Genomic DNA, 14,390 nt, shown 5'->3' with positions numbered 1-14,390 from the left:
AAGTCCTCTGTAAGAAAGTTACTGAAGTTACAAGTGTTTATGGTGAGTCCACCCTGTACCCCAAACAGGGTTTCTTTGAGAAGTAATCCTTCTTTTATGTCTCAAGGAGTATCAGGGTTTACATGAAGCCAAGCTAGTCTCCCAGATTTCTTTCTTGAACCTAAAAGATAAGGCAGAAAGATCCAGCTTCACATAGACATGCATGAAAAGAAAATGTCAGCAAGAGAACCTAAAATGGACAGAATGAAAGTGAAAGAAAGGAAAATTCAAAGTGCGTATGTACCCTCATAACGACCAAGCATCTAATATGCAACCTTGCATAGCAGGAAAAACACTCTAGTATTCTGTTACTGTGGTGTATTATGGGTAGCTCTTAGCAGCCTAGAAAGTTTGCCTGCAAACAAATTCCATCACCTGTGAAATCTGTCAAATCTGTTTCGGCATTCAGATTTGTAAAAACTCTCATCTACATTTATATATTTATTAAAAAGAGTAACGTCCAAACCCGTACTATGGCTAACAAAAGAAACAAAAAAATCATGATAAAAGGGATAAAGCCTGGAAAAATCAATATAATAGAACTCAAAATGCCTTCCAGCAATTTAGACATCTTAGAAAACATGCAAAACTCCATGTCAAACTGGACAAGCAAACATACTGTACCAACCTACACAACAAACATCAAAACAACCCAAAACTTTTTGGTCATCATTAAAAAAAATTCCTCCACCCTGAAAAGACCACCACTTCCTCTTCAGAAACAGTCAATAAGACAGATTATCCCCACACAGTTTACTTCCTACTTTATACAATCAATATTTTTTTCTCTTAGACACCAATACATCTGTCTCCCTCTCTCTACCAGTGTCCAACCAAAACCACCCACAGCACTTCAATTTTAGTTCAGTACCCACCTCGCACATAATGAAGTTGCTCCATAAACTAAAAACTACTTCTGTAGCTGTAGACCATCTACCATCAGACTACCTAAAAATGACTGCAAAAGTCATAGCCTTCCCTGTGTCCATACAAATTAATCGATCCATAGCAAACAGATAAGTCCCATCACTATGGAAAAAATCTTGCATCATACCACTGCATAAAGGCAGCACATCTACAAAGTTTAGTAACTACAGACTAATAGCAATCCTCTACCCGTGCTCCAAATTATTAGAGAAATGCACCCATATGCAGCTGATGATACCTAACCTCAAACAGCCTGCTCTCAGAAACATAACATGGCTTTAGGCCCCAGCACAGCACCACTAATGCGGTACTACATTCTACCAATATAATAAACTGACATAGAAACACTGGCCTGCTTGTGCCATCATGTTCTTAGACTTGTTAAAGGCATTTGAAACCGTCTCGCACCAGCAACTGCTCATTCAATTCTCCTCAGTAGGACTTTCATAACACTCCTTGTCATGGTTTCTTAGTTACCTATTTGGAAAGCAACAAGCTGTTAAATGGCAACAAACCTACTCATCCTTTCAACCAGTTACTACAGGTGTCCCTCAGAGCTCTATCCTGGGTCCTCCCCTATTTCATATAGTTATTAATGATCTCCACACCTCCACTCACCATGCTAGTTTAGTTCAACATGCAGACGGCTCAACATTAATATGTGCGGCTGCAGCAATAAATAAGCTCCAAGACATTACCCAACAATCTTTCTTCTCTGTAGAAGCCTGGCTCAAAGAATCAAACCTCCTACTCAACCCAAAGAAAACCAAGTTAATGCTTTTTACTTCAAAAAGTTGTCATAATCAAAAGCAATCTTTTACCATGAAGTCAGCAAATAATACTGTCATTGAAACTATAACTCACAGTAAACTTCTAGGAGTTAGATGACAATCTCAAATATGACCAGGATATACTGCACATCATTAAATCTTCTTCTTTTGGCTTTTCCCGGTTAGGGGTCGCCACAGCAGATGACCTTGTCCGCGCACGATTGGCAGTGGAGTTTTACAGTGTCGAGTTGCCAGCCCGGCGCCCAACCTTCCACAGAAGGCACACACACGCACTCACACCTAGGGCCAAATTAGTGTGTCCAATCCACCTACAGCATGTCTTTGGGATGGAAACCGGAGGACCCGGAGGAAAGCCACGTGACCACAAGGAGGACATGCAGACTCCAGACAGAAGGCACTCCAGCCGAGGATCAAACCGAAGAACCTCTTGCTGTGAGGTGGCAACTCTAACTGCCGCACCACCATGGCCGCCCTACTGCACACCATTAAATCTACATACCAGAAATTAAGCTCCCTTTACATCATCAATTGATTCCTTACAGGTACTGCAAGAAAAACTCTAGCTACCACCTTCTTATTGCCAACTCTCTTATATGCTGCTCCAATCCTAACTAGCTTAAACAATACTCAAAGAAAGAAACGTTCCGCCTACAGAAAAACAGCTACATTTGCCACTAATCTCCCTCATAGGACCCACCACTATCATAGTTTAAAGCAATTAAACTGGCTTGAACTGCAATACAGCACAAACCGAAATATCATCCATAAAAATGCCATGCACTCCAAAACTTATTACTGCCCTACTGTCCAGCAAGGGACTTCCGTTCTAGTAACGGAAATCTTTACTACTCACAAATAACTCAATGTTGCAGGAGACCCACTCTACTCCCAATGCATTGCTAAACTCTGGAATAGTATCCCCACACAAATAAAACTCTCCAACAAACTCAATAGTTTTAAACCAAAGCTTAAACATCTTAACCAATCCTGGTCCTGCACTACATTAAGACTCTGTGCTCACCGTATGATATTATCCTTAAACAGAATACTCTCCAACCTGTCACTGAAATGACAAAAAAAAAAAGAAGTTATGTACTCGCCATAACGTTCCATCTGAGTAGTACCACTTCATTTGTTTTCAACCTGTGGGATACCGGATCCGAGCCGGCAACCTTACTAGCATCTGCTCCGAGCTCCTCCCCTGACCCATGACACACCTCCACTACCTTCCAACCCTGAGATCAAGTTTGCTGAATCTTATACTGATAACCATACCTGAAAAATACTTGTGACCTACAACTTGCAGCCTGTAGGCTGTTCATATGCCAAGGTCCGGGGGAAAGAGGGAGGGACGGTTGAAGACAAATGAAGTAGATGAAACGTTATGGTGAGTACATAAACTACTTCAGATAAAGTTACTTAATTTGGTCTTCAACCTGTGGGATACAGTCCCCAGCTACTAAACTCCTAGGTGGCCCTCATGGAAGGATATTCCGGAGTACCGCAGAACCAAAGGATGCTCTCCTTCTGAAAGTCAAATCCAATTTGTAATGAGAAATAAATGTATGAGAGGAGGACCAAGTAGCTGCAGAACAATCATCATCCAAAGAGACTCTAGACCAAAAGGCCACAGACGTAGCCATGGATCTAGTGGAATGAGCCCTCACCCTAGCTAGAGGAGACATTCCTCTGTCCTTATAGACCTGAAGGATGCATGAAGAAATCCATCTAGACATAGTGACCTTGGAGATAGGGAGAGATTTGAATTTATGTCCTCACTATGTAGGAACTTTTTCTTTGGCTTTGCTACTCCTGTTCTCATTAGCAGAGGTACACATGACCATGCAATGATGAACACTGAAGTGTAAGACTGCAGGACACCTGAACTAGTCTGCACATACAAAACAGAACAATGAAGCACATGACCTTTGTTGCCATGCTATTATTTCATGGCACTGTTTTGACTTGTACAAAAGGTAACACTGACTAAGTTCCAAGCACACGATACTTGACATTTCAATATGTATTCACTCATTTTAAAAAATTGTTTAGATTCTACTTCTACCTCCAGCCTGGAGAGTAAACAAAGCCATTCCATTTTACCTGGTTAAGAGATAAAAAGCAGCAACCACATAACCTTCAGATCTAGGATCTCTCTCAGGAAAGATGAATGGAAATAACTTTCTCCAAATGGTCAGAAAGTCTACTACTAACTCACCAGAAGACTACTACTTTCGGCTTTTTCCGGTTAGGGGTCGCCACAGCGGAACTCCAGTCCGTTAATGATTGGCAGTCGATTTTTTACGGGTGCCGAGGTGCCAGCTCGATCCCCAACCTTCAACAAAGGGACACCCATTCTACGTATGTCTTTCGGAACGTCACTCGACTGCGGGGAGGACATGCAGACTCCACACAGAAGGCGCTCCAGTTGAGAATCTAACAGGAGAACCTCTTGCTGTGAGGCAACAACGGTACCACTGCACCACCACGGCTTACACTAACTCACCAGAAGATATTGTACAAAAATGTACACAATACACAGAATTATGCACAGTATTTATATTAACACCCACATAATGGGCACAGCACTCAAACATGCCATAACTCTAAATCCATTAAAAACAATCACACCCCCAAGTCTAAAGTCACTGACTTTCACAGTATTACAGTTAACATACCCATCCAATTGTCACTTCATTCGAATATAACTTTCACATAAATCATGTCTGACAAAACTGCTTGACAACACTGCTGATGAACCAACAAACTCTTGTTAAGGTCTCCAGACATTTGAAGCTGTACCCATGTTAATAGTTTACGGGTTTCATCTTGACGTGGTCCTGTTTACAGTCTGTAATGGGAGGACTGTACATGCCACTCACAATTTGAGCTTTTGCCACTAAGTTCATCACGAGGATTTGTGTGTTCCAAGAATGTAAATCGTGGGCAAGGCAAAAGATAAATGCTGTAAGCATGAGCACCAGATTTTATGACAGAGTAAGATGCTACAAGTGGCTGGTTAAAAAATATGCATGCAAGGACTCTTAGTACTGAATGACACATTGATGCAGGGGCTTGAAGACTAACAGTGAGGTACCACCTCCTAACACATCAACTGTCCTGCTCAAAGTCAAAGGGTCATAGGAAAGTACTAGGGTAACTGCCCTTGGGGACCATTTTAAGCCTAGCCACTTACCCTATATGCGAGAATCAAACCCTGTACCTTATATCTGTAAGGTAAACACCTTAACCATTATGCCAATCTCCCACCCAATTCATCAAGAGTTTGGGACCAGACAGAAGGAACTGCTGTTTTTACACACACCTTCCATTCTCTGTATTCCTTCTGAACTGCCAACACAGACACAGGCTATCTTTGAGTAACAGTTATCTGAAATTAGCTGCTATGATAACCCAGTCCTTCAGAAGTTAAAACCTTGCAATACGCCTGAACTCAAATAGCCCCACAGAAGTTTGTGGCAGGATTAGTTCAACAACCAGGTAGAGAGGTAATGGAAGGAGACAGGGAAAAAAACACACACACACAAAAGTATCAACTACTTAGCTTCATCTCAATTACTGTCTCATTTACAATAATTAATGGTACTGTTCAGTTTTTAGCTTCATTTAAAACAAATCAAAAAGATGTATGCAACATTATCTTTAGACATCTTTCTTTTCTATGAATTCAATCAAAATGAGCAGAAAGAATGCTGATAAAATAATAGTTAGTTAAAGTGTTTATATACTGAATGCTCCTCCTTTACAAATTAAACCGACAACCATATTTATCACACAGTATTCCAATGCATTAAACAAGACACTTCCTGAGAAAGACAGGAAAAATAAGTTAATAATAGGTTACAGAATGACACATACATCTGATGAAAACATAAAATGCTGCCCCACCAACAGTTAAGCAGGGCAGGAACACTACCTTGAGTACATCTGCATTCCACCTCATTCAGCTATTCTGACACCCACCTGACAGTTACAACACAAGCAACATTCTGTGAATACCACAGTGAGGTGCAACACTATACACAGAGCTCCTCCCAGACTGCACGTTTTGATTTTTACCTGCGCAGCTTTTCCAGACAAGCAACTTTTCCAGACAGAAATCATTACATCAGTGTAAACAGCACTACAAATGTTACCCTACAGGTTTGCAACATATTACAGTGACTCTTACATGCCTGACACTTCCTTAAGATGGATAGAAGCATTTCTAAAGTTTCAGATGTGTTAAAGCAATACAGAAAATACATGGATTCAGTTTGTTTCAATCAATAGTTATAAATATGTATGCGCTGTTATTCACTATCAGCTCTGAAAAGTGCAATACACATGCTACAGAAGGCTGCTACAGACTCCTTCAGTAGCACGAGGACGGCTTCTTTTTCATCCACATTTTGATATTTCAAACCTGATGGGAAAAACACAGGCTTTAGTTAGCCAAGAACACACGTACTCCTTTGCATTCATTAGGATGGCATGCGTCTGCCCAAGAGCATATTTGAAGCTCTCCAAAGACTGGTGCTATGTTCCTGTAAGAACGGTATGATTTTTACTTACACTATGGTTCGGTTGTTGTAACTGCAGATTCTGCTCTATTCCTTTCTTACGTGGTCTGATTATCCTTAAATACAGACTTACTATACTAACTGCTTTTATACATTCCAACTTCCCCCAATACCACACATTTTTTTTTATATCACAAGGATTCTAGCAAAGACCCTACATAGTTTCATCTATTTAAAAACATTTGACTAGTGGCAAAGTCCAACTGGGTAGGAGCTCATTTTCAGCACAGCCTCGAGGAGAAAAGCTCCAAAGTATTACAAAATATTTTAACAATTTTACAGTCTTTAAAACACAAAAAGCAACTGCAGTTTAATTATATCAAATTAAACATCCCATGAAAACATTAGTTAAGAAGAGATGCGCATTATATATATAACAATGATTTAATATTTAGAAAAGATTTAGACAATTTACAGCAAAATTAAAGGTAAGTTAGTATAACACAAACAAAAATTGCAATATGAAGTCAGAGAAAAACAGGTTTATGGAATATGTAGAGAGAAACTGACAGAAGTAAATAAGGGAGATTAAAATAGATGCAAGGTACGAATAGGTATTATTTTACATTTAGGAATATAAGTTATCCTAGTGTTGAGCAAGAACAGAGCCAGCTTTTGGCTAGGAAGTCTTTCTGAATGGTCTTGAAGGATGGGAAAGAGGGTTTAATCTGATGGATACAGGTAAGGAGTTCCAGGCCTTAGCAACATGGTACAAGTACAGGAAATACCCAGCAGATTTCATAGGTTTTTGGTCAGTGAATCATAATGACCAACTAGGAACATAGTTGTGTAGAATCTTATTTAGGTAAGAAGCTGTGGATATGTTAGTTGATGGGATAGTTCTAGCCAGTCTAGGCTTTTTAGTGCTATACAGTGGTGAGTTCTGAAAGGGGTACTTGCTGTAAATTAAGCAACTTTATTTTACCATTGTTTAAGTGCTGATTTTTTCTGATGCCTGAAGATTAATAAGGATGGGACCACCATAAAGTAGTGTGGTGAGGAGGGAAGTAGTGGCAAGTGTAGCTTTATTTGCGTTGGTGAGAAAGTGCTTAAACTCTATAAAGTACTCTTAGCTTTTGATGACTTTTTCTTATGCAATTTTGTATACGAGGGCCGAATTTATGACTTGGGGGGGGGGGGGTTCTTACCATAACATTCCCTCTGTGTTGTTCATCTTCACCAATCCTAGACGGTGGGCTCGGTTCCAAACCCTCGGAACTGACTCAGTCATATACTCAGCTCGTGTTCTCCAAACTCTTGAGCCAGGCTCCACCCATAATGCTTCTCACAGAGATTACCTCACACCGAGTTTGCCAAGTGATAGACAACAGTCAAAGATTATAAATACATTATTTATATAAACATATATATATGTATATATATATATATATATATATATATATATATATATATCACACGTATACATACATAAACATATCTACAGATAGAGACGAGACCATATACGAGTTCTTAATGAGAAACTGGATTAGAACTGGAGAAGTTTTAAGAGTCTCTGGAAATGGGAAGGAGGGAGGTTATGTAAAGGACTGGTGAAGATGAACAACACAGATGGAACGTGATGTTGTTAAGCTTCACCTAATCCTTGACGGCGGGACAGAATCCCCAGCAACTTAGTCTTGGGAGGTCTCACGGAAGAATATTCCCAAGCACCATAGAGCCAAAAGAAGCTCGACTCCTTGAGACCTGGTCTAGCTTGTAATGGGTGACAAAAGTGTGATGAGAAGACCATGTTGCTGCTGCAGAGATGTCATCTAAGGATGCTCTGGCATGAAAAACTGCTGATGTTGTAACAGTTCTTGTTGAGTGAGCTTGAACCGTTTTAGATAGTTGAAGACCTTGAGATTGATAAATGAATGAGATGCAGTCTCAGCCATTTAGCTAAAGTAACCTTAGTAAATGCATAGCCCAACTACATTATTGAAAAAGCTACAAATAATTGATGTAATTTTCAGAATTCTTTCATTATGCAAAGATAAAAATGCAACTGTCTATGCAAGTCTAGTAAATTAAGTACTTATTGTCCTTTGTTAGAAAAATTCAGGAAAAATGTAGTAATTGTAATGACTGGTTAATTTTGGATTCAGCGACTACTTTGGGCAGAAAGAAAGGATTTGATCTCAGTGCCACTCTGTCCTTATGAACGATTTGCATGACAAGGCTTGTAGTTCGGAAACCCTTCTTGCAGATGTAATTGCTAATAAAAATGCAGTTTTCCATGATAAAAATTTGAGATGACAAGATGCTGAAGGCTCAAAGGGAGTTTTGGGAGTTTGAAGAATGGTAGTTAGGTACCATGGTGGCACTGGTTCTTTGTAAGGGGGGTTTTAACAATAAAAGCCCTTTCAAAAAAGCCTTAAAAAGCTTTTGAGACATTATAGGGGCATTATTTAAACCTGAATGGAAATTAGAAATTGCTGCTAAATGGACTTAGAGGCAGAAGAAAAATTTTGAAAAAGAGAGCTGGAGAAATCTAATATGTGTTGGACAGGAGCAGTGAAAGGATCAAGGTCTTTTTCCAAAGCCCATTTAGTAATTTTTTTCCATTTGCACTGGTATAGTTTTCTAGTAGTGGGTTTATGGTGTGCAATGATAATGCGTTGAACAGGGGATGAAAGAGATGAATGCCTGGCAATCATGGAAATTGGAGAAGCCATACAGTGAGCTTGAGGTGTCGAAGGTTGGGGTGAGCTATGCCCTCTGGGTGAGTGAGAAGATCTGGAATTGGGTTCAGAATCCATGGTTTCCATAACACATGAGGCCAAAGGAAGGGGAACAAAGCCTGTCGAGCACAGAATGGGGCTATGAGGATTATGAAATTAGTCTTCTTTTTGGCTTTCTTTAGGAATTGAGAAATCAGAAGAAGAGGGAAAAGCATATAGTAGACTGGGATGCCAAGTGTGGAGAAGAGATTCTCTGGGTGACTTCTCCAAAGGGGGAATTAGAGCAAAGTAACTTCTGCATTTGTTGTTAAAAGGAGAAGCAAATAGGTCACAGCAAGGTTGGTCCCAACAGGGGAAAATCCTGTCTGTCACTACAGGGTTCAGAGACCACTGGTGAGGCATCAGAATTGTCCTGCTTAATTTTTCCACCATCACATTGGAACTTCCTGGAATGTGCGTTGCTATCAGAAAGTGGTTGGAAGAAATAGTCCATTGCCAAACTGAGTGCCCTCTCGATAGAATGAGTAAGATTTGGCTCCCCCTTGTTTGTTGATGTACCAGTCTACTGATATGTTGTCCATCTGAATTGCAGTTGTCCCTAGAGGGAGTGCATCCTGGAATGCTTGCAAAGCTAATAGCACTGCCCTCATTTCTAGAACGTTGATGTGCAAATTGGCCTCCAAATGGGACCATGTGCCTTGGACTGTCTGTCCCAGATAATCCCCCCCACACACACACACACACACACACACACACACACACACACACACACACACCATCTGAAAAGCATCTGTGGTCACTATGGCTTGGGGCTGAGGAAGGATTAACGGTCGGCCCACAAGAATTTGGTCAGAATGAAGCCACCATTTTAGGTCCCATTTGCAATGGTTGGTGATTAGAACTAAGTAAGACATTGGTTGGCAATGGAGAGACCATTATGTTTGTTGTAGCCACTGTAGTATTCGCATATGAAACCTGGCTAGAGAGATCAGAACAATTGCAGCTGCCACTGAACTTAAAGTTTGAAGGATAAGTCTTGCTGGAACTTTGTTGCTTTGGTGGAATTGTCTGACTAGAGCTCTGATACATTGGAGTCTCTCTGGTGGGAGGGAAGCTATTCCGGAGACTGTGTTTAGGTGTTCCCCTATGAAGTCCAAATGCTGAGAAGGCTGCAGATTGGATTTCTTTAGATTTATTGAGAATCCTAGAGATTTGCAAAGGTCCATGGTGAAATCCCTTGCCTGTTCGGACGCCTGGTGGTAGCAGTGAGGAGCCAGTCGTCGAGATATGGGAAGACCCGAAAACCCTGCAGTCTGAGATGAGTTGCAACCACTGCCACGCATTTGGTAAACACCCTGGTGGCTGTGGCGAGTTCAAAGGGCAGTGCTCTGAATTGGTAATGACTGGCTCCTAGCCAGAAGCGTAGAAAACGTCTGGAGCTTTTTTCCATTTTTAGGTGGTAATAAGCATCTTTGAGGTCTATAGAGCACATCTAGTCACCTTTTTCCAAAGAAAAGAAGTATACCTTGAACAGAGAACATCCAAAATTTTGTTTGTTGAACTGCCTTGTTCAATCAGCCGAAATCCAAAATGGGTCTCAAGTCCCCTGTTTTTCGAATCTCGAGTAAACCCCAGATCCTGATTGGTCTGGTGGGACTTTTTGGATGACTCCGTTTTTGAGCAGTTTTTGAATTTCTAAGACTGCTGTTTCCCTTTGATTGGGTGGAACATCTGGGAGTTTTTTCCGATATCTGGGGGTTACAGAAAGAGGAATGTGGTAGCCTCTGGATATTATTCCCAGCACCCATTTGTCTGAAGTTATTAATTGCCAGGCTGGTCGGTGCAGGTATAATCGTTCCCCCGACTGCCTTCAGCGGAAGGCAATCGGGCATCCGTTCAGGGATGCTGATAGGAGGCTCCAGAGAAGGATTCCCTGGACTCTCAGTTCTGCGGGCCATTTCTGCCTCTCGGGCAGCATCTTCCATTGCCTCCCCCCTACCCCGGGGGAATTCTTTGCCTCATGAGTCATGGAAAGGATCCTTAGACTTTCTGAACCATAGTCTCTCACTCCTTTAATTCCTTGAGTAAGGTCAATGAGGGGTGGAGAAACGATAGGGTCTTACCATCTTGCTTACATTTGGCTAAGGTGTCTAACTTTTGGGCCGTAAAGGGTAGATCCGTCAAAGGAAGCACTGACAAACGACGCTTTAAATGGCTCCTCAAAATCGTATAAGCGCATCCAGGAGTGCCTTCTGATGGCTATACCTGAACCTGCTGCTCTGGACATCCCTTCGGCTGCATGTGCTTTGAGCCTCATGAAGAATTTGATACAGACTCTAGGGTTGCAAGCTGAGAGGAAACTATCACAGACCTCTTCAGCTCCTGAGTGAGTATTTGAAAGTTCCTTAATTAAATCCCTCTGCAATCAGGTGAAATGTGCCATATAGTTCAAAGACCTCAGAGCAAAGGTCACTGAAGCATATACACGCTTCCCGAACATATTGAAAATCCTAGACTCCTTGTTAGGAGGATGGATAGTAGGACTCTCTTCCACGAGTTCTCTCTTGGTGGCAGCTGCTACCACCATGGCGTCAACAGGGATTCCTTTTGACCAGTGTGGCTCTTCCTTGGGTGCAGACAGAATAGAATACGGTCAGGTCTCTTGGGTATTGGCTCTATGGAGTTGGGCATCTTCCATGCCCGCTGAGCAATCAGCTTGATGAGATAGTCAGTGGGCGGAGAGATCCAAGAAGTGGAGGGTTGGACACGAAAAGCCTCCAGGTATACAGATTCCTCTGAAGGAGGTTGGGTGGAGGACCAGCCACCCCTCTGTTTTAAGATCTCCAAGATGTCCCTGAAGGAATAATCAGGGGTGACTTGGGGAAACCTTCCCATTTATCGAAATCAGTATCCTTGGTGTAAGACTCTAAAGGAGAGTCCAGATGCTTCCTCTTGCACTTCTTCAGGAGGACTTCCTCGGTGGGATGCTCCGGGGAAGTTTCCAAACAGGAGATCACTAATGTGGGAGCCATCTGGGGCTTTTGTGTCCTGTGTCCAGGGGTTGAGGCCAATGGAAGCTCAGGTCGAGAGGAAGGAGAAGAAATATGTCCCGAAAGGAAAGGCAAGGACTGAGAATCCCCAACAGATAAAGCCTTCTCCATGATCCAGAAAGCAGGTCCCCCATAGAGAGAGGGGAGCCCAGAACCGAAATGGACTGCTTCGGAACCGGGGTTACACCCCGCACCAAGGAGACCACCCCGGACTAGCAGCCTGGGTCTGAACTACAAGGGCTGAAGCTCCAAGAGGCATAGAAGATTCAGACAGAACCGAAAAAGTAGCAAGAATCTCGACCCCAAGAGTTCTCCAGTACCGGAGGATTGGTGATACTCAAGGAGGAAGTCAGAATCGAAGACGAACATGCTATCAGAACAGAGTCAGTCAGTGCTGGCAACGTCAGGATGGAGGGCTCCAAAGGCTCTGGAAGAGTCTGAATAGTATATGTAGGTGTCAATGAGTGCACAGGTGCAATGCCAGATTGGCTTGGAACCGAACGTAATCCTCTTGCAACAAGAAGCTGATCCACTAACCTCATAATGTCAAGTTCAAACATACTCTTAGTAGACCTTACCAAAGACGCGGAGGAAGAGCTGGGATGACTTACCTCCATCAATGGGGTGTCTCTAAATGGATCCACTGTGGGAGAATAGGTAGCATGAGGGAGTGCAGGCATTTCCAGTACTTTCGGTAGAATGTGCTCTGTCAGTACCGACGAAGAGATGGCCAAAGGTTGCGAAGTCAGGTTGGTAGGAACCGTTAAGTCTCCAGGTGCTGAAGAACTTTCCGGTAGAGGAAATGTTTTGAAACTTTTTAGTTGGTTCTGAAGAACTTGGAACAGAGAAAGATTGCTTTTTGGAACCATGAGAAATAAAAGTTCCTGCTTCTCCAGTTTTCTCTATCGAACCAGAAATGGCCTTGTCAAAGGGTGATTTCAATAGCCCTTTCAGAATAAGTTTGTTCTTCCTCTCCATTAATGTACGAGAGGAGAACCCATGACAAATAGCACAATTCTCTTGCAAGTGAATCTTGCCGAAGCAATAAACAAAGTGTGCCCGTCTGAATTCGGCATTTTGCCCTCACATTTCTTACATCTTTTAAAACCTGAAGTACCTTTGACAGGTTTAGAAGATGGAGACTGCTTTTGGTCCACCATTGTTGGTGATAAGAAAAGGACTGGGCAGAGAAAGAGATTTCTTTTTTTTTTTTTAAAACAAGGAAAGAAAATAATACCAATGATGGTAATTCGAGGTACCTTAATAGTACTAAACTAAAAGAAAGATGACCAACTATGGTAAGAAGAGGTTACCGGACGGTAAGAAAAGGAACTTAAGCGAGGAGCGGGTAGATAAGATTACTAACGAGACAGATAAAAAAAGATTTGAAGAGAAAAAAGTTAAATAACTCTTACTTTTAAAAGCCAAAGCTCGAGAGATGAAAGAAGCACGTCTGGTCTCCGAAGCGGCAAACGAGATCTGAGGTAATGTCTGTGAGGAGCATTATGGGTAGAGCCTGGCTCAAGAGTTTGGAGAGCATGAGTTGAGTATATGGCTGAGTCAGTTCAGAGGGTTCGGAACCGAACCCACTGTCAAGGATTAGGTGAAGATTAACAAAATCAGATTATTTTTTTCTCCTTTTTACAGGTTGTGCATGAGTTGTGAGTTACAAGGCCATATTTCAGTGGTTGTTAAAGCTTCCAGAGTAATTCTTTTTAAGGTGTGCCACATTGTCAGATGTTCAAATGAGTGTGGAGTCATCTACATCCAGTATTAGGGAAGCTGGTCGTGTGGATTTGTGAAAGGTTTTGGTGGCAATGATAAAGAAGAGTGTACCAAAGACATGTCTTGTGGTAAATCGATGGTGACTGGGAGGTATGGAGAGATGGTGGAATGCCATTTTAAACGACTGATATCTACTGGATAAATAGCTTTTAAAGCACAGAAGGGTGGGCTGACAGAGACCTAATGAGGACATTTGAAGTAGAAGTTTGCTGTGACAAACTGTGTTGAAGGCTTTAGACAAGTCTAGAAATAAGCAGGAGACTCGTTTGCTGTTACCTCCAGCTTACTGGCAGTATCTATATAGGTTAGATGTGCACTGTTATTACTGTGGGAAGGACATAAGCCATATTGTGTAGTGGGATAGAAGTTCTTCCTGTAAGAGACTGTTAAGCAATTATTTTTGAATACATTTTTCAAGTACTTAGGAAAGGGGGACAAAAGTGCTGTAAGCCTAAAGTTAGTAATGTCTGTTGAATTGCTTCCTTTGTGCATAGGAATAATTTGCTTTTTTCTAGAGAGGAATTTTAATTGCAC

At 41.7% G+C, this 14,390-nt stretch overlaps 1 protein-coding gene across 2 annotated transcripts in view; it reads right to left on the bottom strand.

The window, feature by feature from the left end:
• Nucleotides 1–14,390, bottom strand: part of HIP1R (huntingtin interacting protein 1 related) — a 2,955,354-nt gene that overhangs the window by 2,883,340 nt on the left and 57,624 nt on the right. The window contains exon 1 of one of the 2 annotated variants that reach the window (XM_044068915.1): nt 5,695–5,751. The exons of the other annotated variant lie outside the window; for it this stretch is intronic. Within the exon in view, the coding sequence (XP_043924850.1) occupies nt 5,695–5,721 (27 nt within the window). The 5' untranslated portion in view covers nt 5,722–5,751. Of the gene's footprint in view, nt 1–5,694; nt 5,752–14,390 lie in introns of those variants that run through there. 2 annotated transcript variants of the gene reach the window in all.

Source organism: Protopterus annectens, chromosome 4.part0, assembly GCF_019279795.1.
Source record: "Protopterus annectens isolate FY-2018-M chromosome 4.part0, PAN1.0, whole genome shotgun sequence".
NCBI classification, from domain to species: Eukaryota; Metazoa; Chordata; order Ceratodontiformes; family Protopteridae; genus Protopterus; species Protopterus annectens.
Note: the sequence above shows the minus strand (reverse complement) of the source record. Positions and strands in the feature narration are given on the sequence as shown.